At 39.9% G+C, this 19,267-nt stretch overlaps 1 protein-coding gene across 2 annotated transcripts in view; it reads left to right on the forward strand.

Annotated features, from left to right (window-relative positions):
- LOC121652648 (inactive N-acetylated-alpha-linked acidic dipeptidase-like protein 2) overlaps positions 1–19,267 on the forward strand; it is a 613,163-nt gene that overhangs the window by 561,356 nt on the left and 32,540 nt on the right. For both annotated transcript variants that reach the window (XM_042005529.1, XM_042005530.1), the window contains one exon: positions 8,944–9,037. In XM_042005529.1, coding sequence (XP_041861463.1) covers positions 8,944–9,037 — 94 coding nt within the window. The remainder of the gene's footprint in view (positions 1–8,943; positions 9,038–19,267) is intronic.

Genomic DNA, 19,267 nt, shown 5'->3' on the forward strand with positions numbered 1-19,267 from the left:
GACAAATTCCAAAATGGAGACATCTACCATAGTTTTAATGTCTGTTACACTGTGTTAAGCTGTTGTCCTGTTAGTAAAAAGAGATTTCATTATGATGTGCAATCTACAGAATAAAATTGAATAACCAGAATGAAAAATACACTGAGACTTAATAACAACCATTAATCTTTGCATTCTTAATTTCTCCTTAAATCTAGCTTAATAACTTTAGATTTTCATGCACTTTGGAATCTTCATTTTCTGATAAACTGCACAAGATTAACCACATTCATTCTGACCTGCACCATTAACAGTTTGCCATTGCATGCTTCCAGTTACAACCTCTTACCTGGTTGTCATCTTGCAGTGGATGAGAATAACTTCTGAGTTTTGTTTTATTATACCGAGGAAGTAAACCAAGCATAGCCTTATAGATAATACTGCGATCTATGTAGACTAAGTGGAACAACTAACCACCTACCAAATCATGTGTATGAAACCTCCTGTAATGACTAATTTTCTCCAGCAGTTTGTTGTGACTGGATTTGTTGTGCATGTGTATACAGTATACTTCTCTGTGTGGGTGTATGGTGCTTCCAGCTTTTTATCTGCATCTGAGCATGAATATACTTTCAGATGCAAGAACTAATTGGTTAGGTTTAGGAAGAGATCATATTTAAGGCAGTCTGAATTCACCAGATGACAATAACAATAAGTTTCTGGATACTATTTTCATTTGGCTTTTCAGCCAAGACACATTCGTCCTGCGTAATTAAAAGCATCTTTCTAGGAGATAGAGGATTGTTTTTAGGTATGATGGCAGGGACCAGTGTCTCTGCTTGTAAACCATTGGACATAGAGTTAAAGACTGACTTCAAAATAAAAACATTAATTATGGGCAAAGCCAAAACATGTGCAACAGCCTGGCTGGGACCTTCTTGGATTATCTGCTGTTGCAGCTGTCGCAGCAGACTGAGCTTACTGGCCTCTGTCATGGTGGTGCCAGAGGAGAAGGTTGTCCAAGTGAGAAAGTGAGCTGGTCAGTCTCAGAAACTCATTTGGCAACAAAATCATTCAGCCATAGCGCATCATGGAACACCACAGGAAATTTTATCAGTAGTTCAGCATCTGTTCTGTCACCTCCACTCTCACACTGGTAATTGGGAGTTTTCCTGAGGAGCCAGGGGGATTTTAGATGTTTTTTTTTTTTTTTTTGCCACTTTATGGGGTTGTCTGCAACTTTTGTTAGCTTACGGCTCACATTAGCATTAGCTGCAGCCAACTTTCTGCACAAACTTTTTGCAAACTTAAAACACCAAAGTCCTGTAGATGGTGTGGATTTTATTGAAACTTAACAGATCCACTCAGGAAGGAGGGTGCAGAGAGGAGATTCTCTGACTTCCACTCATACTGTCATCTTTCTTGAGCTTGGGCTATCTTTTGCTTTCTGTTGTGTCACAGCCTTTTTTCTGCCTTTCATCTTCCATCATCATCTCTCTTCTCTCCCTACCTCTCTCTCATCTCTGCCTTAGAAAGAGACGATCCAGAAATAAGGCCATAAATAAGAAATCAACAGTCTTTTCTGTCCCACTGAATTACAGGTTTTTGATGAATGCTTTCTGCAGTAGTATTACTCACCAGCTTCAAATCAATGTGCTAATCTTTACTCTTGCTAGATTGATTTCTGTGGCAGTGACAGCGCAGAGGTGCAGAACCGATCTGTACACTGTAAGCCATTTTCCAAATACTTGGAAACAAGTGTTATATGGGGGCAGCTGCTTAGGTAGAAGTAATATGCCACATATCCTGAAAGCATGAGGTATGAAAGCATAATACAATGTGATTTCCAGTTGCAATGCATCTTTAAATCTCTTTAACTCTGTTGATCCATCCTTAAAAGCTGAGGCCAAGTAGTTTAAATCCACAAAACTGTTTGGTCAATTGTGTTCAAGGTCTTTGATGAGGTTGCTACGGCTAGAGCTGCTAGTTGAAAGAAAATAAAAATCATCCATTTTATACTGTATCTTTCTTTGTGCATCTATTTGAAACAGGGTTAGAAACGTCATAAAGCATGATTTAACTATTTAGCCTGCTCATCATGTCACATGACATCCACATAAACGTAATGATGGTGTATGGCACAACAAACAAAGCAAAAGTAAAATTCCTGATCCAAGGTTTGATTTTCACATTAGTAGAGCCATAAAAGTTTCCCACAGAGATTCCTGGAAAACATGTTTTGCACGTTAAACACGGTAGATTTTTATCTGCAATGACATGTCATTTAGAGCATATATAAAAGATCTAACAAGCAAAAGTTAACTATCAAGTTCAAGTTTATTTGTATAGCACATTTACTGCAACCCAAGTTGCCCAAAAATGCTGAACAATAAAACTACACAGTAAAACAATAAAAACAAATGAATAAATAAAAACAAATAATACAAGACCAGAATAAAAAGTAAATCCAAGCAAATATCCAGGTCAACTATGTTTGAAAGCCAGTGCAAAGAAGTGGGTCTCCATCTCCATCGGACTAAAATTCTTTATCTTGGCCAATCAGCTGCCATGTTTACATAATGCATTTTTATTCTGATTGGACCTTTGATCGGATCAAAAGCTCTCCATGTAAACATAGCTAGTGACAAAGTGCAATAATATAAATAGATAAAAAATTATTAAAACCTAAAAACAACACAAGCAACACCTCACATCCCAGTCATTAGCATTTGATGCCTGTTGGGAAGAGGGGTGAAAGAACTGATGTATCTATTTGTTTTCCTGCTGACAGCGAGATAGCGCCTCCCAGAGGGCGTCAGGGCAAACTTTTCTTTAAGATGGTCTGAGTGACCATTAGTGCTCTTTGTTGAGCAGGGAGGTGCTCCAGAAAGCAGAGAGTGTAAGTCGAGAATCTGCACACCCACAGGTTTTGACAGTGCTAGACGAGCTGTTCTTGTCTTTCACTGACAACCCATAAGACCAAGACATGAAAGAAAAGTCAAAAGACGTTCAATAAAAGAATGAAAAAAATTAAATAAATGAAAGAAATGGATTCATTTTTAAAATAATTACATTTCTGCAGCAGGTGGATAAACTTGGCCTTTTTTTGGAATAGCCTCAGTGTTTGGACCATAGACTGTATAAGATGTACGGAGCCTCCGTGACGTCACCCGTAGGTTTCTGAAAAGCAAAAGTGAGGCTCGTTGGGCGTTCCCACCATCGTCATCTTGGTAGCGTCATGCAAGTCATTAGTCCTGGAAAATCCAAAAATGAGCAAAGAGGTGGAGCTGAGAGGGGAACTTTGAAGGTGGGGGTGGATGATTGACACCCATCAAACTCTGAGCTGCCTGTAGCTAAGAGCTAACTGAGCTAACCCCGTCCAACGGTAGCTAACCAGCTAACGAAGGTAGGCGGTCTAAAGCTAAGGCACACTGTCAGCCAGCGAAAAACACCGGTTGTGCTGCACTCTCCCTTCTTTCCGCCGATATTGGATACCTGTCAATCACAAGGACACACCCCTAATTATGCCTAATTTCAAGATTAAATAACATCTAAATGGATGAGTTAAATAAAAATTCACCCCCCTCACAGTTGTCATGAAGGTAAACCTGACCTATTAATCCTAAAATGGATTTTTGTACCAGGCTTTAAACATGTTTTTTTCTGCTGTGAAGTTGGTCTTTTTAACATGAGAGTCTATGGGGATTTGCTCTGTTTTGGCACCAGCCCCTAGTGGATGACAGGGGAACTGCAATGTTTTTGTATTTCCGCATGGGCTTCACATTTTACAGGCGGAGGTTGCCACTTGGTTTGTACACAGAGAACTGTCCCACTGCCCCATCCAGTTCTACGCCAGTCTAACATGGCTATGCCTTCTAGCCACCACACTTTTACTTACCTGTTGACATTTCCAGGGTCATACTGAGTGGACGTGAATATTGCCAATACTTCACATAGAACCAGTTATGTATGGTCGAATGACATTCAATTTTACTTTCATCTAAAAAAAAAAGTCTTTTTACATATCCAAGGAGTCTCCCTGAGAAGTTTTCTTATTTTCTGGTCAAGCTTTGTGTGTACTGTTTTATTTTAGTATATTTTTAATTGACCACTCTTTCATAAAGCCAAGTTTAGTACAGTTGGAGGCTAAAAGTGTCCCTCTTCTGTCCCCTGCTGGCACTTTGCTGCGTCGCTCTCCCCTCTGCTTGCATTTCTCTACAAAAATTCTTATTTTTCTACTCCAGAAATTTATGAGCAGCGGTTCCTGGATACTCAATCACTGGGACTGTATTTTGTGGTAGATTTAGTTGGATACTACTATTTTTTAAGGCTTTTATAATCTTGTTAGTGTCATGTCAGCGTGGCCTACAAATAGCAGAAGCCTTATCTACAGTTACTCAGGATCTAAAGCTAACTTTTACAGAAGATCAGCATGCTGGAAAAAAAGAATCAAGAGTAAATCATCTCACAGGGAAATGGGAGGACGAGTAACAGGCAGAGCTCAATTTGCTGAAATTAGCGACGTGACTGGCTGGCCTGCTCTGCCATCCAGACTAAGGGTCTCCTCAACCCTTCTCCCTAACAAGACACAGTCGTGGCCAGTTATCAGAAGGAAAACTAACAAATCTTACAGAACAGGTTTGCTCCACTGCTGCAGGATTCTGGATCTACATCTGATGACCAAAATGAAATCTCCCTTCAGAGTAAGACCAAAGGACAACTCAGAAAGTGAAGCAAATGGCTGGGCCTCAGACTCTGATTGTTGGTGACTTCGGTGTGAAAGATGAGAAAAACATGTGAAAAACGTACTAAAGTACTGAGCTTTACCAAGGAGATAGTATCAGATGTAAGAGACTAAATTATTCAAATTGTGGCTGCACACCCAACTGTGGAAAACCTCATCCTGCATGTGGGTCAAATGATGCTGTGAGACAACAATCTGAGGAGCTGAAACAGGACTTTACTGAACTGCTGGATACGATCAGCTGTCTGGATGCCCAGATATCCATCAGTGGCCTCTCCCTCCCATCAGAGGAGGAGTTGAGAGATCCAGCAGGCAGTTTAGTCTGACTACATGGCTGTCAGCTGCATGTACCACACATCCAATTCATTTCATAGACAATTTCAGCTTCTTCTGGGACCACAGGCACTTTTTTTAACCCAGATGGATTCTGGCTGAACAGGTCAGGGATGAAGCTGTTCACCTCCAACCTGTTTTATTTTCTGAACAGACTCAGACCTCAGACAAGGACAACAGACAAGAGAGACCAAAGTGCGCAGTCCCATCTTTTCACCGGAACATCCCACTTCATCCTCCCCCACCAGTTCCCCCAGTGAGCTCTGACCCAGTCATCCCAGCCCCAGCGCCCACCTCCACTCCCTCCACGACGGAACCAAACTCCTCATCTGTCTCCAGCATGACAACAGCCCAGCATCTGATGGATATGTGCTGAGTCCAGGCTGCAGCTATGTGGGTACTCATGGCTCTCTCCAGGATAAGCCAGGGCCCAAAATAAAAGTATTTTCCTTTTTCTCTGTTTTAATAGGCAACAAAAAAGACTGATAAATGTTCAGAACAGCCAGTTTCACCCAATACAAAACGTTATATTAAGACTGTTGTGAAGTTGGCCTGTTGTCACTTAAAGAACATCTGGAGGATTAAAGGACTGCTGACTCAGCAGGATTTAGAAAAACTGGTCCATGCATTTATCTTTAGTAGACTGGACTACTGTAATGCTGTCCTCACAGGTCTCCATATAAAGTCCATCATACACCTGCAGTTAGTCCAGAACACTGCTGCTCCAGTTCTCACTAAGACCAAGAAGTAGATCCTAGAACTCCAGTCCTCACTAAGACCAGGAAAGTAGATAGAACTCCAGTCTTCACTAAGACCAGGAAAGTAGATCCTAGACCTCCAGTCCTCAGCAGCTTTTTTTTCTTTCTGTTTTTTTTTCTTTCTTCTTTTAAAGTTTGTTTTTAATGCTCTTGTTATTGCGTCCTGCTCCATTCTGTAATGCTTTTAATGTTTTCCGTGCCTAAAGTGGTCCTTTGATCACCTCCTGCATGGTAACCTTTGGTCTTCTTCTTACTTCATTCATTTTCACACTTATTGCATGGTAAGTGGGGTTTGGTGGTCAGTCCCTTCTTAACAGGTTATTACATTTAATATTGGTAAATTTAATATTCAGAGCCAGTTTTCATAATACAACCTGATCTAGTAATCCTACAGAACGGTGTCCTGTTTTTACTTGGTCTTCATTGTGATAGTTGATGGTTACAGACTCTGGCAGTCTTGGGGATGAATGAACTGCAGTAATCATATGACTTGAAATGGTATTTGGAAGCACCAGATCAAAATTAAGATTTTTCAGTTTCTTTTCTACAATCCCTCTCTTCTTTTTTATTTTCTCTTTATCTTTTCCCAAATATAAAATAAGTAATGAAAGAAAAAGAAATAGGCTAATAATTGCCCTTCCCTAAAAAAATAAATACCTCCATAAGATTATAAAAAGAAAGAAAAGAAAAAGAAAAAAGTGAGATCAAAATGGAAGTACTGCTCTGTGCACTTTTCTGTGAACAGATCAATCCAGCCCTGTTTCCTGCTGGGTGTCAGGACTCTAATATTTTATGAATTTCAGATAAAATCCTGTGTGTGATGTCTACAGCTGTTGAATGACAAAACTTCTCTTTTAATAGGAAGGATGTCAGCATGTTTTCTTTGTGAGATTCATACAAACTTGGTGGAGGAAATCAATAAATCAATAAGGCAAACTTTGATTTTATAAGGCAACACTGACGACACACTGATACTATACACCCGATAAACAGTAAAAATTGTGTCAAGTCCTCTTCCTGCTGAGAGAGTAGCTGCACTGGGGCAGTGATTAGGTTTTTATCTAAGTGGCAGCCATTTCAGTGTGAGAGCAAAGCCAGAAAAACATGGAGGCAAAATAATTTATTTTTCAGTCACAAGACAGCTGTTGTCTAATTTGCATGGAAAGAAAAAGGTTGTGCAGAGTCTGGCAGTTTCAATTTGCAGCCTGGACTATCAATCTTTGTGGTGCAAAATCAAATCTGAGGATGACAACAAAACCAAAGACAAGACACAGCATGATCTGGGTGAATTGTTGCATCCTCCTAAGTACCAATCATAATCCAACAGCACATAACGGAAAGGTTGTAAAACAAGCAGCAGAGCTGGAGGCATTAAAGTGGACATGATGTCTCTTGTTACTGTTGCTGTGATGCACATTCACTGATGAATATGTGTGATGTTTGTGAAGGAGAGACTCTGTAGAAAGAAAGAAAAACTCATGTTATTTTACATCTTTGATATAAACACATCAGTGAGTCAGATCCTCCAGAAAGGAAACAGCCAGCCTATAAAAAGATTAACCTTTCCTCTCAGATGGAACAGGCTGCAGCCACTTATGTGGAGGGATGAAGGATGGATACGATGAATGTCTGAAGAAAGAAGATTTCCTGTTTGTTTGAGAAAGTGAAACACATTGATGTCGTTTTGCCGAATGAGGGAGCGTTTCTCAAACCGTGGTACGTGTACCACTGGTGGTAGAGGTGGCAGAGTGCAAGGGCAGACACAGTATCTAAAGATCTGTGATTGTGCCGGCATTGACACGGATCACACAACATTTTCACAGCACTGTAACAAAAAATGTCACCTGGAGCACTGAGGTCAGCTCCACTGGAGGTTCAGGTCAAACACTGCCAGGTTCTGTTTGATGGACCCTTAAAACCAGGGACATGACGCTTTTCCTTTGATAATATTCTATAAAAATATGTATCACAGTGTAAATCTAGGGCAGACAGGCATTACATTTGTTCTATATCTTCTATATCTATTTGTTATTTCACTCCTGCCCTAGTGGGCAGGTGATGTAATTGCATGATGTTGTCTAGGAGATAAAGTTCAGTGTGAAAGCAAACCAAACCAAAGGAAGGTGAAACATTTCTCAGCACTTCCCATCCAGTCGAACTGAGTCCGGATCAATCCTGGTGAGAAAGTGCCCTAAATGTCAGTCGTAAAGGATATACTTGGAGAGCTGATGTCTTCTGAGATGGCGCGTAAAAGTAGAAACAGCAGCAGCACAGTTTCCATACTTGTGATGGTGATCTCTGCTCCCACACAATACTCACTGAATGAGTCAAAGCTTTGGACACACTTTTGACTGGTACTGTAGATCATATCCCACATAGCATTGTTAACTCAATAATATCCTAACTGAAGGCAAAATACATTAAAGGGTTGGTCTTGTTATAAAACTAATTAAAACCACATTTGGAAAAAGGCCGATGGTCACTTTACTACAACAGCAGCACTTTGCAAATTCTTTACTTGTTTCTGTGATTAAAAACATCAAATTTATTCCCCTCAAACAGCTGCTATCAAAGCTGTTATTTAATGTTAATGAACAGCATCTGTTGAAAGGACAGGAAGTAAAATTGTGTATTTTTATAATGTGGTTAGAGTTGTTTACAGAAACATGCATTTTCACAGTAAAATCGTGTATTTTCTGCTTTTATCAGCTAAATATGCAGCCAAGTCACAATACTAGACCTACACCTACCCATGGATTATTGTGTTATACCAAAATGTAGACGTGTTCTTTTATATGTAAAACTAATATCGTTCTTATCGTTTAAACCTAACTGATCATGAGTGGTGGCAAAGTTGAAAATGAAAGTAAAAAAAATGCTCAGTCAGATAATGTGACATTTAATTAGCATTTTTCTTTATTTTGAATGTCAGAAATTAAAGAACATGTTGAGACATGGTTCATTTTTACCATAAAACGTTATGTTTAACCACTTGTTTCCCACATGTAGTCTGTTACAGACAAGTAATCCTTCGAGCTAGGTACACTTCACGAGGATGAATGAACGTACTTCTGGTGAAGAAAACTAGTGTAAACTAACTTAATTTGCTTTTGGACTGTGTTTCAACAGATGACGGCTGAAGCCATTCTCCGCCTGGTCAGTGATCCAGTGCTCCCATTCTACCCTCTGGACGTCGCTCTGGACGTTCAGAACAAACTCAAAGGTAACACCGATGCTGACAAAACGCTGCAGATGGTGATGAAAATATGCATCATTTCCCACAGTTGCTGGTGGAGAATGAAACACTGTTAAATAACACAAATACGAAGGTTGAAAGAACGTTTATCTCCAATGTGGCAGCTCTTCTGTCTAATTTCAACTTCTGAAGCAAGTGCAGAAATTCTGGTATAAAGCAAAATACACAAGCTTTACACGGACATGACACTAGTTCACTTTATCTGGAAGTAAATTTGAAATGAAAAAGTACAAAAGCTATATTTATACAGAAAAACTGAACGATTTAAACAACAACCAAACAAGCTCACACACCATCGTTTTGATGCCAATGAGACCTGAGCTCATTCTGCAACAGCCTGCAAACACTGTACATGTGGGAAAAAGTGGCCAGAACGCTCACAGAAGCATCAACTGGGCTCATGTTCATAAAACCCTGAAAATAAAAACAGAAATGGCAGTTTTTCTTGACGGTAAAGAAGAGTGTAAAATAGAAGGAGCAATTATTTCAGGTGTTTCTTGTAATGCATTCAGACCTTGGAGTTTTTGGAGCAGCCATTCCTGGTGAAATTGCTTTGGATTCTGTTGTTTGTGTCTAACTGGCAAACGGATGCAGCTGCACAGGCTAAGATGCTAATAGATTTAAACGCGTTCATGCTTTCTGCATCTTTGTGAGGGTTCCTGTGTGTTGCTGATGAGCGTGTATTTGGAACTGATGCTGAAGCTGGCTGACGGCTGAGTTGAGATGAGTCTGCAAGTCCAAGGCAGCAGCTGCTGCTGTGAAGTATCCCAGATTCATCTTGCTTGTTGCATAGTGTTTGATCAAATGTCACCCCTGTAACTCACCAGAATCACAGAGAAGCGTCTACGCCTGCTCTGGTCTGTAGGAGCCCTGCCAGCGAGGGCTTTTTTTATTATTATTAAACTGGGGCCTTATTTTGTCTCACTGCACTTTTCCTCAGACCTGGAATCTGTGCTTGCTTTGCGACACAGGCATTAAAATTTGTGATTACAGTCTACAAGGGCGTAGGTTTGATTCTGACATTGATAGGGATATAAAAGATTTTCTTTGCTCTTATAGAAGAATTTCATTTGCTGTATCAAGTTATTTAGAGAGGATAAGAAATATAAACAAACTGAGGTTGATTCAGTAATTGATGAAGGGTTTTCTTTTGGCTAAATCCAGAATTATTTTACTTAATGCTTTCTGTAATTTTATGACATATTTGTTTCAATATTTTCCAGACAAGAAACTTGCTTGATTGACCATTTATTTTCTATACTGCAGTCAACAGTAGAAATGTTCCTTAATCACCCAGAACAAGAAATCCATGACTTAAATACTTTAACTTAATAAAACCTTGAAGGAGAAAGTACCCATTAAAGGTTTTAACACAGCCATAAACCATTGTTACCCATGCTTCATCATCCTTATGGTTGCAATAGTTTTTAAAAAATACATCTGTATGTTATCATTTTGACTTATTACTAATATAATTTGTGATATTAGTGGTAAAGCTATTTTTTTAAGTTATTATTATTATTATTATTATTTTTATTTTTATTTAATTTTTTTTTTGTAAAACATGTTAAAACTATTATGGTGATGTTTTTTAAGGATCTGTACTAAAGATATATTTCTTTTTACACCTGTACAATATGTGAAGGTCGGTTGACTCCATAGTCATGGTAGCCTAGTGTTTAAGAAGTGGGAGACTGGGGGTGGAAGACCCAGGTTCAAGTTCCTGGTCTGGCAACAAAGGTAAACCACTGTGGGCTCCGAGCAAGGCTCTTAACCTCCCCAACGGCTCCCTGGACACTGTACTGCTAAATAGAGATGGTTCAAAAGCAGAGGTTAATTATGGCATGTTTTCTTGCGGTGTGTAAGCAAGGCAAGGCAGTTTATTTGTATAGCACATTTCATGTACAGGACAATTCAAAGTGCTTTACATAAAACAAAGACATTACAGATATTCAGAATAGATAAAATAAAAGGCATCAACACATAATCACAATAAAATAATAAATTACATTAAAATGATTAAAAGCAAGATAAGTTAAAAAAAAAAAAAGTTACCGTGCAGATTTCATGCATAGACATGAGAAAAGAAATGGTTTTAACCTGGATTTTAAAATGTCTACATTTGGTGAAAGTTTAATCTCCACTGGTAGTTTGTTCCACTTGTTTGTAGCATAACAGCTAAATGCTGCTTCTCCATGTTTAGTCTGGACTCTGGTCTGGACTCTGGTCTGGACTAGTTGACCAGAGTCTTTGGATCTAAGAGCTCTGCTAGGTTTATATTCTCTGAACATATCACAGATGTATTCTGGGCCTAAGCCATTCTGGGATTTGTAAACAAGCAGAAGGGTTTTAAAATCTGTTCTGTGACTGACTGGAAACCAGTATAAACTGGAAACCAGTGTAAAGATTTCAAAACTGGTGTGATGTGTTCAGATCTCTTAGTCCTGGTTAAAATTCTAGCAGCAGCGTTTTGGATGAGCTGCAGATGTTTAACGCTCTTTTTACAGAAGAAGAAGAGGTTTTTCTAAATCATGCTGAGTCATCAGTCCCCCTACTCTAGATCTCTTTTTCAGGTGGTAAAAGGCTTTAATATGGCTGCTAAAATCTATCATTACTGACTGAACACTAAACTGTGGACCCTCGTATTAGCTGAAGTAAATTCTTGAACGTCCAAGTACTGATGTGACTGAGGCATGAACTGAAGCTTTGTCTGGGACTAGAGACTCCTGGTCAGACAGTAATATAGAGCTTAGTATCATCAGTGGGAGCATGTACATCCTGAACAATGCGGGGCCCAACACTGAGCCTAGGAGAATTCCACATGTCATCTCTTTTTGAATTAGATCTGTAGTTATGAAATGGCACAAACTAGTCCTGGGACGGTCTTTAGCCCAACTGGTTGAGCAGCCGCCCCCTAATACGGAAGCAACAGCTCCTCTATGCATCTGGGCTTGGGCCTTGGGCCCTTTGCAGCATGTCATTCCCCTTTTTTGCCAAGCTATGGTAGTCACTAGAGCCCAAAAATCACTTAAAAACAAAGTAGCCCATATCTTTCAAGTAGAATTATTACATAATAATTATCGACTACCTAAAACTTAAAACCTTCCAACAAGTTTTAGCTCACAAAATTAAATTTAATTCCTGGTTTTAAGACAATAAAACAGAGAGATTTTTTATTATTACTATTTTTCGAAAAGGGCATATTACACATTGATGGACAATCAGAACAAATTTGAATGTGAACGGAATTAGTATAACAGCTAATTTGCATCTGTTGTTGCTTGGCAAGTCTCAGACAAAAAGTAAAGTAAAAACCAGTTGTGATAAATAATGTATGAAGTAGGGCTGCAACGATTAGTCGATGTTGTCGACAATAGTCGACAATAAAAATAGTCGACAACGAATTTAGTCGTCGACTATTGTCCACAAAAAAAACAAAACTACAGAGTGAGACATTGTCTTCTAATCCCATCTCTGCTGAGAGTTGCACAATGCACATGCACAAAGAGGGAAATAAAACTACAGAGTGAGACATCTCCTTTTTTTTTATCTCTGCTGAGAGTTGCACATGCGCAATAAAGTGCGCCAGGGGAAAAATATGGCGGTGGGTTAGGGAGCAAAACAGCGGCAGAGGATGTCAAAAGTCTGGGATAACTTCACGTTAAACTTATAAAATAAATTAAATGCATGTGAGATTCGTAAAGCGGACCTTGTGTACCACAGAAGTACTTCTGCAATGCTCGAACACTTAAAGAGGAGGCCCGTTGGACTTGCATAACAACCTCATGCAAGGTTTCAAAGCTGAAAGTGAAATAAGATCCATCTATAATAATCATGAAATACAAAATCCGATTGGTCGACTACTCGTTTTAATAGTCGATGACTAATCGACCATCAGAATAGTCATTAGTTGCAGCCCTAGTATGAAGTACATGATATAACATGCAATAGTAAAGTGTATAATTCAAGTGTATGAGGTGTGAGTGTAATTTCAAAAATACAACATAAAAAATCAGTACCATTCACTTACACAGGATAGTGATGGTCCTCTAACACCGGAGGCTCTGACACATACACAAAGTTACACACCTTCTGCCATGTTTTCCACACATCCATGAACCTCACTGACCTCCAAATGGTGAATTTACAGCAGCCTGCTGTCCATTGTGAAAATCCCATCAGTCTGTTTGTAGAGAACATCTCAGGAATGCAGCAGCACCATTTAAATGTTTCACAACACAAAACATAAATGGCGTCTTTATTTAAGTTCAGCTAGACATGCCAAATGAAAACACTGAAACGTCCAGATAGCTGAGAAAACAGACCTGCATTTCAGTTTATTGATGTCCTACTGTCCCTGAAGCTTTAAATAAAAAATCCTTATTTCAGTCATGTGTCCAAGCTTTAACAAAGCCTCAGACAGACGTCACTATGCAGCACGTGTATACCAACGGGTTGCGGGAACTGAAAATTTCCTTTCGTTGACCGTTTTTTTTTTAATGGTGACGGAAGAATCTGAAGGCCATCTGTCATTTTGACAGATTGCAATTCACACCCCTGACCGCTTGGTAGCGAGTGAGCATATTAATCAGCTATTATCTCTCCTGACGCATGACCTCGTTGGCTTCACTGGGAAAAATAACCACTATGGGTGACAGCTGAGCTACTGGTGCAGAAGGAGTGCAAGCTGCAGGATTTCCTCCCTCTGAAGCAAGTGCTTGCGAGATCAGGAAACCACTCATTCAGAGTCTTGCCGACTTCTGATGACTTCACTTGGAGAAATGTTCCCTCATTTCAAAACTGTGGTTGAAGTGGCGCTTGTAAGTCCAGCCTCCAGTGTGGCAGCACAGCACGGATTCAGCCTCCAGAACATCAGAACAGCCGTGAGAAGTCGTCTGTCTGAGGCAAAAGTCCAAAACCTCATGACAACAGGTTCTCTAGTAATGCCACTTGAGACATTTGATCACACACAAGCGGGCAGTTCAAGTCCATGTAGACCAGGAGAACGGTGCGAGATGGTGCGTTCAGGACACAACAGGTGAACGGCTCATATTTTAAGTGCAGTCCTTTCATTTCATTGTTGTCAATGAGAAATGAGAAAATTTTCCATCTGCTTGATGTGTGATGGCACAGTGTGGATTTTCTGTTCAGCTTGTCTGGACTGAATTTTAATTACAAGTGAATGAAAATGAAATGCTATAGAAAAAGGCGTTATTATCAAATAAAATAAATTAAAGTGATGGGTAAAAATAGATTGACGAATTTTTTATGATCCTGTCAGTTAAAATGACAGACAACAAAAAAATCTAACGCAGGCTGTGATGTCTACACATGTAAATACTGTATGTTAACATGTCACACATGCACATAACAAGATGCCAACGCCTGAACATTTTCACATGGCATCATACACCGCCTGGCCAAACAAAACATTCACCACCAAACAGAAAAGGTCACACATACTCTTATATTTCAGGCAAGAAAATAATTAATTGGAATAACCTGCTCTTTCAGGATGTTCAGGAATAAGCTGACCTCATTCTTTGGACACATAATGTTGCTGAACCTAGACCAGAACCTGGACCTGGACCTGACCAACTGCAGCAACCCCAGATCATAGACTGCCCCCACAGGCTTGTACAATAGTACTAGTCATGATGCTGCATCCCCTCATCCTCCTCTCTTCTTACCCTGATGCTCCATCACTCTGGACCAGGGTAGACCTGGACTCATCAGACCACATGATCTTCTTCCATGGCTCCAGAGTCCAGTCTTTATGCTGCCTAGAAACCTGAAGCCTTTTTCTCTGGTTAGCCTCACTGGTTAGTGGTTTTCTTCTGGCTCCACAGCTGTTCAATTCCTTGAGTTCCTTCACATTGTTCATATGGAAATGTTCTAACTTTCACTATTAAACATGGTCCTGAGTTCTACTGCTGTTTTTCTTCCATCTGGTTCCACCAAACGTTTTACTGATCACCATCATTCAGGATGTTTTTCTGACCACATTTCTTCCTGGGACCCACCATCCTTCCAGCTTTTAATGATGGTTGGACAGTTTCTGCTTCTCCTCAGATGATTTCTCTGCTTGATACCGATGATCTGACCCTTCTGAAACATCTTTTCCACGGTCGCAGGACGTGTCTTTCCACACGGTTGTTTTAGAAATGAGAAGCTGCTCATTGCATCAGCTGGAGTTAAATAACTTGTTGCAGCTGAAAATGATCACCCTGCAGGAATTATCCAATGGGACGCTCCTACCTATTTGCATAATCCAGGTGGTGGCTTCCTTTTCAGGCAAGCAGTGTATAGCTTTAGAGGCACCATCTTAGATAGCTAAACAGAACTGCACTTTTTGGTATTTTTCAGCTAAATTACGTAGAAATTGGCAGTATATGTACATATTAAATTCAGGCCACTGTATATTAGTTAGTTATTTGCATAATTTTTGTGTATGCAACTTGCACATTATCAGAAAGCAGACTCTGAGTCAAGGTCTGAATTGAAGCCTGTGTAAATTTACATTGCCAAATATTCAGCAGTTAACATGCTGAACAACCTCTCAGGCCCTGTGAGCCAAAATCAGCTTAGTCAGTCACAGTCCAAGAGCCTACAACGGCTCTGTCCTTGAATAACAAGTTGGCCTTTGAAGAGAGATGCAGGAAATAGGCTTTAGTACATGCAGCCTGCAACCTTTCTTCACACAAATTTACTTTAATTATAAAAACAAAATGCAACGCTACCTTTTTTATGGGTTAAGGTTAGAGTTAGGGTTACCTTTTTTATGCATCACGAAATATCCTAAAGTGTAGGAGTTGCTAAAAAAAGCAACTTCTATGAAAAGCCTGTGGAATGCAGACTGTGCAGATTGTATTTTTCATGCCTGAGGCAAAATTAATCCATAAACCAAGGAGTATTGATCATTTACCAACTACAATCTGAGATTTAAATCGATGGAGATGGACAGACACTCTCCATGTAGCTCCAACCTCAACTCTCATTCACTCTGTCACTAAAGCAATCACTCTATGCCTCAGGTTCACCGGCTCTATCTAAGCATATAAGCATTGTCCCATTAAGTCCTAGATTGAGTGGTTATGCCTCTTCATCTGAGACTAATGGGAAGATCATAACCTGAGAGACAGAGATGATTGTTATACCAGCCTGGAGCCTCTGTGTCTTTCTTCATTACTTTGTCCATCAGTGTCACCGTATGCCTGTTCCTCACTTTCTCCTCTATCACATCAATTCAGAGGACTGTATTGGCAGGAAAGAGATACCTTCTTAGTAGCTTTGCACATTAATCCTGAATTCAAGAGGAGCTCTACAAGCAAATGTCCATCTATCCTTTTCCTGTACTCCAGTGCAGGGCCCTGACTGACTGGAATGTATCCCAGTGGCTACCGGGTGAAAAACATAGGTACAACCTGGACAGATCACCGGTCCATCACAGGGCCAACACACAGACACAAACAACCACTAGGGAGAATGTAGACATGCCATTTAACCTAACATGCATGTCTGACATATGTTTCTTCTGTGATTGGGAATTTTACATGTTTAGAGAGAATAATGAATATGCTAGTTTTTATTGTGCCAACTAAAAATGTCTGAATTGAACAACTGAATCAATGTATTTGAGATGATGTGCCACAGATTGGTTAAATCTGTTCAAAAGGGACCAGGAAGCTGCTACATGGCCAACGGTAGGTGGTGAAAACTGCCATGATGCACCTTAACACTGGTTGCAACCCTTCATGAAACACAGAGGAACAAAAACGTGAAACTGCGTGATTTCAGTACAAAAACAGTCCAAGATGTTTCCAAGGCAAAGTAACTAAATCCTCTACAATGAATTTTAACAGGTTGAATCTTGTCGGAATCATTAATGTTGAAATGCTGTGGCTCAGTCCAGCCAGAATGGTTATGTGGTCTCTCTCTCTCTCTCTCTCTCTCTCTCTCTCTCTCTCTCTCTCTCTCTCTCCATATATATATATACATATATATATATATATATATATATATATATATATATGTTCATTTATTCTCTGTACTGCTTAGTCCATTACGGGTCGCAGGTAAGCTGGAGCCTATCCCAGCATTAACAGGTGAGAGGCAGGTACACCCTGGGTGGGTCACCAGTCCATCACAGGACCAACACATATGGGACAAACAACCATTCACACACATTCACACACTCACTCCTAGGGAGAATTTAGAGTCATCAATTAACCTAACATGCATGTTTTTGGACGGTGGGAGAAAGCCGGAGATCCCGGAGAACCCATACACATGGGGAACATGCAAACTCCACACAGAAAGGCCACTGCCCACCACCGACCTTCTTGCTGTGAGGCTGTGGTGTTAACCACCATACCACCGTGCAGCCTATTTATATATGTATACATTAACTCTATAAATTAAGCTTGGACCAAAATCAAACTGAGATGGACCAAAACGATTTAAAAGGGACCTACTAAAACAAATTAAAATGGGTCAAGTGACAGAAAATAGGTTGAATCTGTCAGGATGTGGTGGAGGTGAGGACCCAAACGCAGGCTTAAGGAGGCAGGAAGCAGACCGGTGCAGGTAAAAGGTTTTAATAATGTAAAACTATAACTACAAAACAAAAGACTTTGGAGGCAAAATGAGACATGGCATGAAACACATCACAAACAGCAAACTATGAACTGCAAAGAACTGAAACCAATGGATTTAAATAATATAACCCTAAATACAAGAAACCAAGAACCAAGACCATGAACAAACAAAAATTAAGCTCATGAACCAAAACCCTGACAGTACCAAAGAACATAAGCTATGAATCATAACAGAATCATCATTAATGAAGTTGGTTTGATTCAAGTACATAAAGTTAGAATAACAGAACTGTATTATGTTAAAATAAATCAAATTCACATGGAAATCTTTCCATGATTTTTATTGTGTACCCTAACTCTAACCCTAACCCTAGAACATGCCAACTCTGTGCAGAAAAGTCCCAGCCAAGGTTGGAACCAGGCTGTGAACCATGCAGCCCACATGAAATGTGTTTATTCTCTCTGTGAGGCTGTTTATGCCAGCTGAGGTGGAGAGGTAACCAGGCTCCAGCTGAACACCAGCCTGCAGCTCAGCGCTGGTGGAAGACTGCTGTTGTTATTGTGGTGTGAAATCTGTAAACTCTGAGAGCGTCCACACTTTAAAAAACCTTTGATCTGCCTGCAGAGCTAAAATAAACCTAAATCATCATATGCTCACATAAACTAACTGTGTTTAAGTCTCAGTAAAAACAATGATCAACGTTGAACAAAGCAAGTTGGAAGGGAAACAAAGAAGAAAAGAAGAATCTGAACTGCTGCAGGAACACGCTGTTTTTCACTTACGTTTGCTTTATGATGAGTCAGATGACACGATCACACAGTGTCATTTGACTTATGCCAACTTTAGTTTTACTACTTTCATCAGCTGTATGTAATCAGATGGAGGCTGCTCGTAGCAGATTTTTGGGCTCTTTATTGTGGTTATTAAATCTGTATTAAATTTATTTCCAGGTGGCCATTATAAAATTCTGAATGTTGTAAATTTGCCTTTGTTGGATGTATAAATATTCTCAGTGCTGCTCCTGTTCAGTGAGAAAGCTGGAGGGTTTTTAAAAATACAGAGAGCATCAGATGGAGTGAAAGAGCAGGAGGACAGTGAAGTAAACATGTTTGGATGTGTGTGCATGTGCTAACAGATCAGCGGGATGCTGTTTATGGGGGTGGCTGCAAACTACAGTGTTAGCATGTAATAACAAAGTGAACAGAGGAGTGTGAATTAAAGTAGTCTACATCATAATATCAACCATTGTGCCCCTCTTTAAACTGCAGTGTTTGCTCGCACCATGAAGAGAAACCGGCCCAGAATTGTCACCTGATCAGAATATTTTAGCATCTCTTTTTCCTTTGTTTTGATTTTTCATGGTGTAAACTTCAGCACTTTTACAAGTGATGATTGTTCTGGCTCGCTGATCTGCATCACCCGGCACGTTGTTGGCTCTGCTGTTATCAGGTGACTGAAGTATGAAATTCTCTGTCAATCACTAAGCCATGTTTCTTCTTTCTGTTTCTTAGCATAGCTGCTTTCCGTTTTCCTTAAGCTAATCATGATTGTTTGCTGCTACTGTTCTAGAGAAGAAAGTTGGAGCTCCGTCACCCTCAG

The sequence above is a fragment of the Melanotaenia boesemani genome, chromosome 14 (genome assembly GCF_017639745.1).
Source record: "Melanotaenia boesemani isolate fMelBoe1 chromosome 14, fMelBoe1.pri, whole genome shotgun sequence".
NCBI lineage: Eukaryota > Metazoa > Chordata > Actinopteri > Atheriniformes > Melanotaeniidae > Melanotaenia > Melanotaenia boesemani.